Genomic DNA, 13311 nt, shown 5'->3' on the forward strand with positions numbered 1-13311 from the left:
TTTACTTTATTATTTTCTTTTTTTTATATATATCCGCCTTAGATATTACTTATATTATATCTAACCGTTACTTTAAAAAATATAAATAAGATCTTATTAAGGTTAGTAATAAGCGCTCTCTTAATCGTTAATATACTTACTATCTAAATACTCTTATTATATTTTTTTTCCCGCTTTAATAATAAAAAAACTCTCTATCTATACTTTATATATTAATTATATATATATATATATAAAAATCTTTTTCGAGCGACGTAAAACGGCCATAACTTCACGAAACCGCGCTTAAAATCGACGAGGATACTAAAAACGAGTCCGTAGTATTAAACTCCCCCTAGGCACGATATCGCCCCGTAACCGGGACGAGAACGCTGCTCTTAGGGAGCCGATAGCTATCGACGGAGGCCGCGCCAGCCTCGAGCAGAGTATCCACCACCCGAACCACAGAATAAGCGCGTTTAATAGATAGAGTAGCCCCGAAATCGTGACGGAGCCGGCAGATATACGATCTAAAGTATTCGATAAAATCAGCAGTCTTATACCAGGGCCCCTAGGAGCGATGGTTTGGTAGGTAGTTAAGTAGCTAGTGGAGGCTGAGCTCGAGGAGGTGTGATATAAGCTAACCGCACTCGCCCCGGATATGACTAGCCTTCTTAATAGAATCGAATTAATAATCGAGAAATCCGTGGCGAAATCGGTCGAAAAAGTATTTATAAAGATTAATAATAAGCTATAGAATTCGAAGACCTAGGCAGGCGTCCTTTAGAGCGTACCCGACCCTTAGATTAGCCGAAATATAACTCCCTTCCTTACCTAAATAAGGTAAGATAAACTAGTTTACTAACGATTCGATCGCGAACTTACGGTCCGTACCCGAACTATACCTAACTCGATAAAGAATCGAAGCCTAAAGGATATATATAATACGGTAAATATAAAGATAGGCAATAGTAGCCTTAGGTGCCGAGGAGCTAGACGACTCTAGAGCGGCGATATAATACTCTCCTTCGAAGTAAATATTAATAGTATAGCGAAGAATTCGGGCTAGGTCTAGGCCGCTTTCGGGCCGGAAGTTACTCTCTATAAGAAGCTCTTTAACCTCGTGGTAAAAGGGGTCCCTATATAGTGGACCCGGGGCGAAAGAGGCTATATAAAGCTAATAGAGGAAATCAAGAGATCGAACGCGTGTAACGTAGTAAAGATTACTTAGATTAACTTAAAGAAAAGGCTCGTAACAAGGGCTACGATTATCGTATATATAAATAGCCTAGAAATAGCTAACCGCTTATACGATTCCGGGGTAGTAATCGACGTAGAGATCTATAATTATAAGCCTTACGAAGAAAATATCCGACCCCGCTAATACTATAAGTACTACTAGTTTAGATATATTATAGCCGTATATAAGTAAGATACGGTCTACGGCCGGTGCGGAACTATCCCTTATATTACGGGTGACAAGAAATATAAAGAGACCCCGCGCTATATTACGTACGGAAAGAAATATAAGGCCTAGTCGCGGGTATACTATACGGTCGCTGAATAATATACCCGAGCCTTAGCCGTATATAGAATAAGACCGACCCGGTTCTAGAATATCGCCTAAACCGCCCTTAGCTTTTAAGGGGCCTAAGAACCTAGAGAGACCGAAACTAAGGACCTAGTTAACCTTATTATATCCCTAAAGAAACGGAAGGTAAATAGATATCCGCTTACTAAGACTATCCTAGCCCGTTCCGGGAGCTAACCTACGTAACTTCGCCTCGATAGCTACTTCTATATAAGAGCTAACGCGGAACCGGTTAAGAACCAGGCCGGAACCACCCCGGATAATAATAATATAACTATAGATACCCTTTCTTCCGACCCTTTTTATAATAGAACTTAATATTCTTTACTAGAATACGAATAAGTAAGGACCGAACTCGAGTATAGTACTAAATAGCCGGGCCGGATACGACCTAATTACGCTATAGGAGCCGAATATTAAAAAGAGTATATAGGAACTAAAGTAGCCCCCGGCAAACTATTATAAGGTATAGGGAGGGGATAGGAGAGTGGTCACGTACGTGTATAAAAGATATAACCTCGATATATAGTTATTTAAGATAGGGGAGGACTAGATCTAGGTTAATATCGGCTAGAGATCGATCTTTAATATTTACTAAGACTAAAGTAAAGGAAGCTAGAGACCGATCCGCGCCCTCGGCGGTAAGGAACCCCCGAATAACCTAATTATAATAAGAGACTTTAACGCTTATTATCCGCTCTAGGACCGGTATAAAAAGGAGTCGGACGAGGCACGGTACCTCCTCGAATAGGCTAGGAACTAGGGCCTCTAACTAGTTATATTAAAAGGGGAACTAACCTAGGTCTTTAGGGGCTAGAGGGACGGGATAATCGATTACTACTAGGTATCCCCCTTTATATTCACGCGCTACGCCGGCCTTACGTTATTCTTAGGATTAGATTATATTCTATAGCTAATCCGGACCGGAGATAAATAGTATACCGATTAGTATATTAAGCCTAACGACTTAGGGGTAAATTAGAAAAAACTCGATACTAAGAGGGCCGAAGCCGAGGTATAGGTTAAGTTCCGGCCCGAATACTAGCTAGAACTAACTAATATAATACTCCTTAATTATAATATATATAAACTTATAACCGCGCTCTAAGAGATTATTAGAGTTATAGTACTAAAAAAAAAAAGGGGCTTCTTTAGATCGGTCCCGTGGTATAACCGGGCCGTATATATAGCTATCGAGAATACTAAAGATAAGTCCCGATACTATTATCGAACCCGGACCTAAGATATATAAGAGGAGCTCTAAGAGGTATATAAGATCCGGGACCGAACTGTAATAAAAGTATAAAGAGAGTTATAAAGAATAATACTACGAGACGCCGCGGATAAAAAAGAATCCCTCTAGAGATTTAAGAGATAGGTAAGGCTATATAATAGACTACCCCCGGAACCGCTAAAGATACCGAATATAACGACCCCGATAGGTACTATAAAAACCTACTCCTAAAAGGTAAAGGTACTAGCTATAAGATTCTTCTTAATTATCCGAGTGCCTAAGGAGAATAAGTAGAATACGGGAAAGACCTAGCTAGGACCTAACTAGGAACCGCCCTAGATTATTACCTAAGATAATATTAAGGCGATATTATAAAAGCTTAAGCTATAGAAAGCACCCGGAAAGGATAATATACCGGTAGGGTTACTTAAAGTATACGGCGAGCCGCTATAACGGCTCCTTAGTAGACTAATTTTGGCTAGTTTCTGGCTAGGATATTTCCTAAAAGCGTTTAAAGAAGTAATCGTAATTACGCTATAGAAACTAGGAAAGGACTAGGCTAAGCTAGAAGGCTAGCGACCTATCTCCCTCTTAAGCGTCCTTAGTAAAATCTTTAAAGTAATAATATAACGCGTTATATCCGGGATAGTAGAGGCCCGGAACCTCCTCTTAAACAGGTAAATAGGTAATAAAGAGGGCCGCTCTACTAAAGGGGTAATATAAATCGTTAATAACGCGATTAAGGATTCCTAGGAGTATAAGGGATATATAAGCCTGCTCTAGCTTAACCTTAGTTTAGCGTTCGATAGGGTTAACTACTAGAAGCTCCTAAACCACCTCGAAGACTTAGGAATACCGGGCTAGATCCTAGGCTAAATAAAATCGTATCTTATAGACCGAAATATATAGATTTACTTCGATAGAGAGCTCTTAGACTAGTTCCGGACCGAATTAAGGGTGCCCTAAGGCTCGCCCCTTTCCCCGGTTCTCTTCCTCCTTTACCTCACGGCCCTCTACGATAAGCTCGGTACTATTAGCGGAATAATAGTCGTAGGCTTCGTAGACGATATAAATATCCTAGTATTTAGAAGAGACCCGGAGGATACCTAGCCCCGGCTCGAAATAGCGTAAAAGATTTACGAACGGTAGGTAGAAGAGTTCGGGGCGATCGAGCTTATATACTTTACGAAAAAGAAGAAACTAATAATTATAACCCGGATCCGGGCCGGAAATATAATAATCCCGCCGATAAATAAGGTACGCTTCCTTAGTTTTTAGCTTAAGAGATACTTATCTTAGAAGCTATACCTTAAGGAAGTAGGCTAGAAAATAGACCGGTAATAGTGCGCACTCTTAGCGATTACGGGTAGTATATAAGGGATACTAGTCCTATAGGCGAGAGAGATCTATACGAAGGTTATTAGGTCGACGATCGCTTATAGCTTCTACGCGTACTATACCCCGACGAGGACAGACAGAAATATAAGAGGAATTAAGGCGGATTTAGATAGGACCTAGGCCGAATACCTTAAGGAAGTCCTTAGGGTATATAAATATATAGCGAGGAGGTACCTCGAGACCGAGATAGGAATACCGCTAATCGACCTCTACTTTAATAAGCGAGCCGCTTAGGTATACGACCGGATAAGGACCGGATTTATTTAGGAAGCTAGGAAAGCTATAAGGGCCTAGATTAAGTAAACTACGAGAAGGATAAGAGAACTACCTAATACCGAGGGATTAGGCCGGTTCCTAACTAATATTACTAAGTAGATAGAAAGCTATAATAACGCTTAAGAAGCCTATACCTAAGAATAGATTCGGAGGTAGGAAAAAAAGGTAAGGGTTAGGCGTAAAAGGGCGGGACTAGATAGATACCTAGCCGATTATAAACCGTTTATAAAGGAAGCGATCTCTCGATATAAAGGACTCCCTTAGCATACCGCCTTATACGCGGCCTAGATTAAGACCGGATATATTAGCCTTAGAGCTTACTTATTCTGTAGATATATACCGGATATACTAACCCCGCTATACGACTATAGTCGGGGGAAGGAGGATACTTTTTACTTATTTTTATATTATAAGAACGTTTCTAGGCCGGATATAAGCTAAATAACTATTATATAAGATATTCGGTAGCGTACTTATACCCGGCCTGGTTTATAATAGATCACGAATTAGCTTTTAAAAACAGCTAACCTAGAGTAATTTAAGCTTACCCGATAACTCGACCTCGCGTATAACGAACGGAAACGGGACTAAGGATAGGAGGAAGAGTAGCGGATAAGATACGGATCGAGGATAGACTATAATAAAGTAAGGGTAAAAATATAAGACTATATAAGAAGAACGTAAGGTACTGGGCCGGATATAACACGGATATATATAAAGTACTAAGAAATCATAACTTAATTCACCCCGCTATAGCGAATCTAGGCTAGGCCGTAGGTAAAAATAAACTACCTTACTAACCTACCCTAAGATCCGGGCCGGATCTATATAAGAATAATAACTTAAGTAATAATAATACGCCTCTTCTTATTACTACTAGAAGGACGACTAGGTCTATATCGCGGCGTTACCGGCCTATATCCGCCTTAGTAAGGGGCCAGAGTCTCCCTCTTTTTCTTAGTAACCTTACCCTTCCCTTTACCTTAGGCGGGCTTAAGCGTAGGTTTAGCGCTAGATTTAGCCCTAAATAACGAGCTAAAAGAAAAATCGAAAATATTATCGTCCTCCTCCTCCTTATCCTAGTTCTGGGCCGGAGCCGTAGCGAACTATATCTTTTTTAAAAGCGTTTTAGGGTTAAGACGCTCGTCTATAGGAATACTAAGGCGGGCGCGCTTCCGGGACGAATCCCCTTAGCTCGCGACGCGGCTAATAGAGCGCTCCTTAAGGTATATCTATATAATAGCGCGGATAATAGCGGGCTAGGAATAGTTAGGATCCGGCTAGGAACCGGGTAAGATAAAGGACTTATAGGGCGCGCGGGGTCGGGAGGCTCGCTAGAGGTAGTAAGAGACTTATACTAGGCGATTATAGCGCGGGCGATACCGAGAGTAGCTTCGGCCAAAGGGCCCTTAAAGGGCTATAATAGAATTAGAATATATTTAAGGACGAGTCCGGGCCGGAAACATACGGGAGCGTAATTAATAACGCGTTAGTAACGATAGTTAGAGCATAAACTAGAGCTAACTTTAATAATATATTAGCACCGCGCGAGAAAAGCTCGGAACCGGCTAGGAAATATATAATACGAGAGGTAGAGGCGGAGAGTAGTGGTATCGAGCTTACGTAAGTATCTACCTACGATAATAGCGTTAATATAGGTCCTATACTAGCGCTTACCAGGGCGATAGTTACTAACCTTATAGGACTCCTAGTCCTTACGAGGGGGGTAGCGGCGAGATATAGTAAGATCCGGGCCGGAATCGAGAAGGAATAAAGCAGAATTAATAGATTCTTTAGGTAGATAAGGAAAGGCGAGAGGATCTAGGGCGATAGCGATACGGATCCGGGGCGGAAACGTTTAATTATAAGCGTAAAGAAGAAAGAAAAAGAGATATAGGGAAATAAAGGGGTAGGGGGTAGGTAAATAAAGTCTACGCGTAGTAGGGGCTAACTTAGCTAGAATCCGGGCCGGATCCTCCCGGAACCCTACTATAACGGTTAAATTCCGGTAAAATATAGTATATACCTAGGATTACGATAGATACGCGGGTAGAATCGGCCCTAGCATAGGACTAGCACTATAGAAGCTAGTATTTTATTTCGTATTTTACTATAGTAGATAGAGGAGGACTATACTAAGGTTTTTACTTAATTTTTCCTTAGGATTATTTAGCCTAGATAGCCTGGCTAGCTAGCAAGAGGCACCCGTAAGGGCGTATAATTTATTATTACTATTATTATTATACTTTATATATTATATATATCTTAGCTAGTTTTATAATAATTTTATTTTAATATTTATATATCTTTAGTTAGCTCTAAGTTATATTCTAATTATTATTTTAGCGTATTAGCGGGTATTTTCTTATATTTATCTAGCCTAGTTCTTTATTATATCTTTATTTACCCTATATATAGTATATTAATACCTTAGCTATTATTAATATAACTCTTAGCTATTATATAATTTATTAGTTTAATAATAATCCTAATATAAATAAAATTAATAACTATAATCCTAGTATTATTATAACTTTTATATCCGGCCTAGAACCTAGCTATATTTTGATTTTTTTAGCTTACTAAAGTTATTAATATTATCTAAAATTATATCAAGGTCCGCGCTATCGCCCGTAGTTTTAATAATAGCGCTAGTTCGGCCCGGAAGTACTCTACCCTTACTATAACTAACCAACCTAAGCCTAAAACTCTTATAAAGTATTATAAAACTAAGTCTAGTTTTACTCCGCCCTAGACTAAGGAGGAGGGGGATGAGGTAAAAGAGATTCGTTCTATAGCTAAGCCTAAGCCTAAGCTTATTAAGAAAGCTCTAGCCTTTTTCTAGGGCGGATATAAGCTAAGCCCGCGTAAGCGTAATAATAATCGTGGTCGCGGTCCTAGTCCTAGTCGCGGCCGTGGCCGTAGATATAGTTATAGTATTACTATTATTTAAGTTATTTTAGTATAGATCCGGCCCGGATCGTAAGGTAGTTTAATATAGAAGTTTATTTTCGCTTATAAGCTAGCCTAGCTTCGTTATAGCGGAATAAATTAAGTTATAATTTCTTAGTATCTTAGCCCGAGTTCTTCGCTATATTATCGATATTTATTTCGAAAGAGAATATTATATTATTACTTTAGAGTTATCTAGCCCCTTAGTACCTAAGGCTACCGCTACCTACCTTTACATTTATTATATTATATATATCCTTTAGGCTTCGATTCTTTATTAAATTAATTATAGTTTAGGTATAGATTATAAATTCACGGTCGAATTATTAATAAACTAATTTATCTTACTTTATTTAGGTAAAAAAAGAATTATATTTCGATTAATTTAAGGGTTAGATATATTTTAAAAGATACTTATATAAATCTTTAGATTCTATAGCTTATTATTAATTTTAATAACTACTTTTTTAATTAATTTTATTATAGATTTTTTAATTATTAATTTAATTCTATTAAAAAAGCTAGTTATATTTAAAGCGAGTATAGTTAGCTTATATTATACCCCCTCGAGCTTAGCCTTTATTAATTACTTAATTACTTACTAAACTATCGCTCTTAGGGGCCTTAACCTAGCTTATTTCTTAAATCTTTAGAGGGAATTTTATTTATTTAAGGTGTTCTATAATATTATTCTTTAGGACTTTTTTTATATTTTTATTATAATTTAGTCTTAGTTTTTATATATTTCTTGGAGCTCTTTTTATTTATATTAAGTCCGGGTTTAATAACAATATTAAGATTTCTTTTTAGTATTCTTAATAGCTATATTTATAGCCCGGTTATATTACGGGACTGATCTAAAGATACTTTTATTTCTTTTTAATATTATAATTAGTAATCTCTTAGAGCGCGGTCATAAGCTTATATATATTATAATTAAGGAGTATTATATTAATTAGTTCCGGCTAATACTCGGGCCGGAATCTAACCTATACCTCGGCTTTAGCCCTCTTAATATTAAAATTTTCTTAATTTACCTTTTATTAAGTTATTAACCTTAGTATATCAATTAGTATATTATTTATCTCCGGCCTAAATTAATTATAGGATACAATTTCATCCTAAGAATAATATAAAGCTAACGTAATATATATATATATATATAAAAGTGGAAACTTAATAATAATTAATTATCCTATCTCTCTAGCCTCTAAAAACCTAGGTTAGTTCCCCCTTTAGTATAATAAATTAGAGGCCTTAGTTCCTAGCTTATTTAAGGAGGTACTATACCTTATATAACTCTTTTCTATACTAATCCTAGAGCGGATAACAAGCATTAAAGTCTTATATCTCTTCCCTATACCCTATAATAGTTTACTAAGGGCTGCTACTTTAGCTCTTTTATACTCTTTTTAATATTTAGTTCTTAGAGTATAATTAAGTTATATCTAGCCTAGCTATTAAGTATTGTACCTAAGTTCGGTCCTTATTTATTCATATTTTAATAAAGAATATTATGTTTTATTATAACAATTTTTTTATAATTATATTATTATCTAAGGTAGTTCTAGCTTAATTCTTACCTAATTCTATATTAGCTTTCATATAAAAGTAGCTTTTAAGGTAAAGTTATATAAGTTAGCTCTTAGAATAAATTAAGATAGTCTTAGTTAGCGGACGTTGATCTATTTTCTATTTCTTCGGGGGTATAATAAGGTTAATTAAGTCCTTAGTTTCGGTCTTTTTAAGCTTTTAAGTTTTTTTTTTAAAATTAAAAATAATTTAAGTAAGATTCTAGAACTAAGTAGTCTTGTTTTATATATAGCTAAGGCTCGGGTATATTATTTAGCGATTATATAATATGCTTATAACTAAGTCTCGTATTTCTTTTTATATGTAATATAACGCGGGGTTTCTTTATATTTTTAACTATTTATAATATAAGGGATAATTCTATACTAAATATAGATTATATCTCACCTATATAACGCTATAATATATCCGAATTAATAGTGCTTATAAAAATAGTGAATTACAGTTTTAAATATATTTATAATTTAATTTAGATTATAATAATAATAATAATAATAATAATAATAATAATAATATAAATAGATTATTGTAGCTAGAGACTTTAGGTATAATTTTGTTAGTAGCTTTTACTTTAATTATTAAGGCCTTTATTATTAGATCTTAGTTAACTGTAAGGGGCTACGGAGGTCGGTACCAAAAATTATTGCTGATGCTTGAGAAGCGCTATTGGGGCCACCAACGAGAGGTACTACAATGGCTTGCAGGGATATCATTACTACAGTGCACTCGATAGCAGCTATGACCACCACTTAGTTGTTCAGACCCTTGCTACTCAACATGGATGTCGCTATCGTGGCGTGACCATAGGCCGTCATTCGAGCAAAGCTTAGGGTCGTAGCATGTTGGTTATAGAGGGATCAGTCAGCCTCATGTAGAACTGTTAGCTGCTCCCGCTTCTAGTGTCTTGGCCAGCAAGAACTTTTGGTACCGACCTCCGTACTTACTTACCTTACCTTAAGGCTTTCCCCTCTCTCGCCGATCTCGGAGTAAGAGGGGTAATTTTTTTTTTACGTCCTACACTGGCTCGACAAGTAACAGTCCGCATGGTGTTACTATTGCGTTGACTACAAGATGGCCGATCTCCGAATTCTGCTCATTGGCAATGGCGGTCGTGAACACGCCCTGGCTTGGAAGCTCAGCCAGTCCTCACGTGTCGCCTCGATCCTAGCTGTCCCCGGAAACGGGGGAACAGCCACGTGCCCCAAGACGACCAATGTTACGTCGGTTTCTGCGAGCGACTTTGAGGGTCTTGTCAAGTTTGCGAGAGACAACGACATCAATCTCGCTGTACCAGGACCCGAGGCTCCCCTTGTGGATGGGGTTGAGCAATATTTTCGCCTCGCTGGCATCCCTTGCTTTGGACCTACGAAAGAGGCTGCTCGACTAGAGGGAAGCAAAACATACTCGAAAGATTTCATGAGGAAATACAACATACCCACGGCCGCATATCAGAACTTCTCCGACTACAACGCAGCAGCTCGGTACATTGACGAGGTGGACCATGATGTGGTTATCAAAGCGACGGGGCTGGCCGCCGGCAAGGGCGTAATATTACCATCGACCAAGGCTGAAGCGAAGGCTGCGCTTAAAGAGATCATGGTTGACAAGGCTTTTGGAGCCGCTGGGTCCGAGGTTGTTGTGGAAGAACTTCTCCACGGCGACGAGCTTAGTGTTTTGACATTTTGCGATGGCTACACTTTCCGCTCTTTACCCATGGCACAAGATCACAAGCGTATCTACGACGGTGATGAGGGTCCCAACACGGGCGGAATGGGCTGCTATGCGCCCACGAACATTTCATCTCAGGATTTGATTGAGCGCGTCGATCGAGAAATTCTACTTCCCACGTTTCGAGGCATGCGACTGGAGAAGCAGGCTTTCAAGGGTGTCTTGTTCACTGGGTTGATGATCACCGCAGACGGACCCAAGGTGCTCGAATACAACGTGCGCTTCGGTGATCCTGAAACGCAGACCGTTCTTCCACTTTTGTCAGTGGACACGGACCTTGCAGAGATCATGTTGGCATGTACGAATTCTTCACTGGAGGCGATTGCGATCAACGTTGTGGACAAGTTCAGCGCAACCGTTGTGCTGGCTGCAGGCGGCTACCCGGGGCCCTACGCCCAGGGTAGTTTAATGACTGTGCGAGAACCGCCCAACGGTAGCACCATCTTCCACGCTGGGACGAAGCTGGATCTGGAAGATGGCCAGCTCAAAACTGCTGGTGGTCGCGTCATTGCATTGAACACTGTGGGCAGCTCTCTGCGAGCGGCTGTTGATGCCTCATACACCGCTCTGTCCTCTAATGTCATTGACTTCGAAGGCAAGTTTTATCGAAGAGACATCGCCCACCGCGCGTTTCGCGTCTCTCAAGGATCTTCGATGACGTACGCGCAAGCTGGTGTTGACATCCAGGCTGGCAATGACTTTGTTGATAAGATCAAGAAAGCTGTTGCTAGTACGGCACGCCCTGGCGCGGATGCTGAAATCGGCGGCTTTGGAGGCGAGGTGGATCTTTCCAAAGCGGGATTCCCCGGTGCTCCCATCATCGTCGGTGCTATCGATGGTGTTGGTACAAAGCTCAAAGTTGCATTGGCAATGGGAAAGCACGACACCGTTGGCATCGATTTGGTAGCAATGAACGTCAACGATTTGGTTGTTCAAGGCGCCACCCCTCTCATGTTTCTCGACTACTACGGCTGCAGTAAACTGGACCTCGCCATTGCCTCTGCCTTTGTCGAAGGCGTAGCAGAAGGATGCCGTCAAGCTGGCTGCGCTCTTGTTGGTGGCGAAACGGCCGAAATGCCCGGCATGTACACCGGCGGAGAGTACGATGCCGCCGGATGCGCCATAGGCACGGTGCCACACGATATCAAACTTCCGCTATTGGATCAGATGAGAGAGGGGGATGTTTTGATAGGACTCGCATCTTCTGGCGTTCACTCGAATGGGTATTCCCTTGTGCGCCGGATTGTCTCTGCTGCCGGTCTGGACTATTTGTCTACAGCGCCTTGGGACAGTGCAACCACTGTTGGGGAATCACTACTTACGCCCACACGCATCTATGTCAAAGCTCTTCTTCCTATTCTGCAGCACATCAAAGGCCTAGCACATATAACTGGGGGAGGTTTAGTTGAGAATGTGCCAAGGATGCTGCCCTCTCATCTGGCGGCTTCGATCGACTTTGGTTGGGACATGCCTCCCGTGTTCAAGTGGTTGAAGCAGGCTGGCAACGTGACCCCGTCGGAGATGGTCCGCACATTCAACTCTGGCATTGGCATGGTAGTTGCCCTCGATGCTGCGGAAGTTGACGCCGTTGCGGCATCGTTGAGCAAGTCAGGAGAGAAAGTGTTCCATCTTGGGCGGCTGATTCGTCGCGAAGGGTCAGAAGGTTGTGTTGTCGACAAATTGTCTTCGTGGACAGATTAATACTATATTAATCAAAAACCGTAAAAAGCCACGAATTTCGCGAGGACTTGACTGTGACTGTTTCGTATTGATGAATAGCAATTGTCATTTGCGGGCCTTGCTTTTTATACCTTCTTGAAAAGCCCCTGTAACCAACATCGGTACATCTTTTTCTTTTCACTACGGTTGACAATTAAGCGCCGGTCCTCACCGAGCTCCTCGATTTTAAACAAGGTCTCGGCGCAGTCACCCTTCCAGATCGTTGCTAACTCCATCTGATCGAAGAAGTACACCCGTGTCCCATCCCCACGCACGTAGAAGTTTTCCTCCATGTACCGGCCTTTGCGAAATCTGACTTGTGCAAGATCGCCACGCCCATAGTCGCGGAAACAAACTATGCCGCCGGGCTTTAGGAGACGATGCACATTGTGCACTGCAGCAGTCCATTGAGCGGGCGACAGAGCCGAGAATATGAAGATAAGAATCGCAACATCTACTGACCCTTCTGTGAGATTGGGCGGCAAATCATCGCTCGCAACATCCCATACATCAGCTTGCATGTGCTCAGGATCGTATTGCGCACTAGTGCGCATTACATCGACTGCTGTCTTTGAGAAGTCGCAAGCATGAATTTTGAGCCCCGGGTTCTGGTTGGTGGCAAGCACTGGGAAAGCAGTATTACCAGCTCCTGCCCCAATTTCGAGCAAAAGTGATGGGCCCGCGTCACGTTGGGTCAACTTATCTAAAACGGGAAACTCCTGCTTCAGCCACTTTCGATCTTTGAAGAAGTTGGCGGTGTTGTTTTTGTAGAACAGATTCCACCATTTTGCGGGATCTCCATTGAATCTTTCTGCGACCAAGTCAGCAACTAACCAAGGAA

General features: G+C 40.6%; 1 protein-coding gene across 1 annotated transcript; it reads left to right on the plus strand.

Moving 5' to 3' along the window:
- Positions 1 to 10094: 10094 nt before the first annotated feature.
- On the plus strand, positions 10095 to 12452 carry J7T54_004002 (Bifunctional purine biosynthetic protein-like protein; the record flags this gene model as incomplete). Its single annotated transcript, XM_051506516.1, has 1 exon — positions 10095 to 12452. One exon carries the CDS (start codon positions 10095 to 10097, stop codon positions 12450 to 12452), a length of 2358 nt encoding a protein of 785 aa, XP_051362086.1.
- Positions 12453 to 13311: the final 859 nt, after the last annotated feature.

This window comes from Emericellopsis cladophorae, assembly GCF_022114955.1.
Source record: "Emericellopsis cladophorae strain MUM 19.33 chromosome Unknown NODE_23_length_310842_cov_116_589050, whole genome shotgun sequence".
Classification (NCBI taxonomy): domain Eukaryota; kingdom Fungi; phylum Ascomycota; class Sordariomycetes; order Hypocreales; family Bionectriaceae; genus Emericellopsis; species Emericellopsis cladophorae.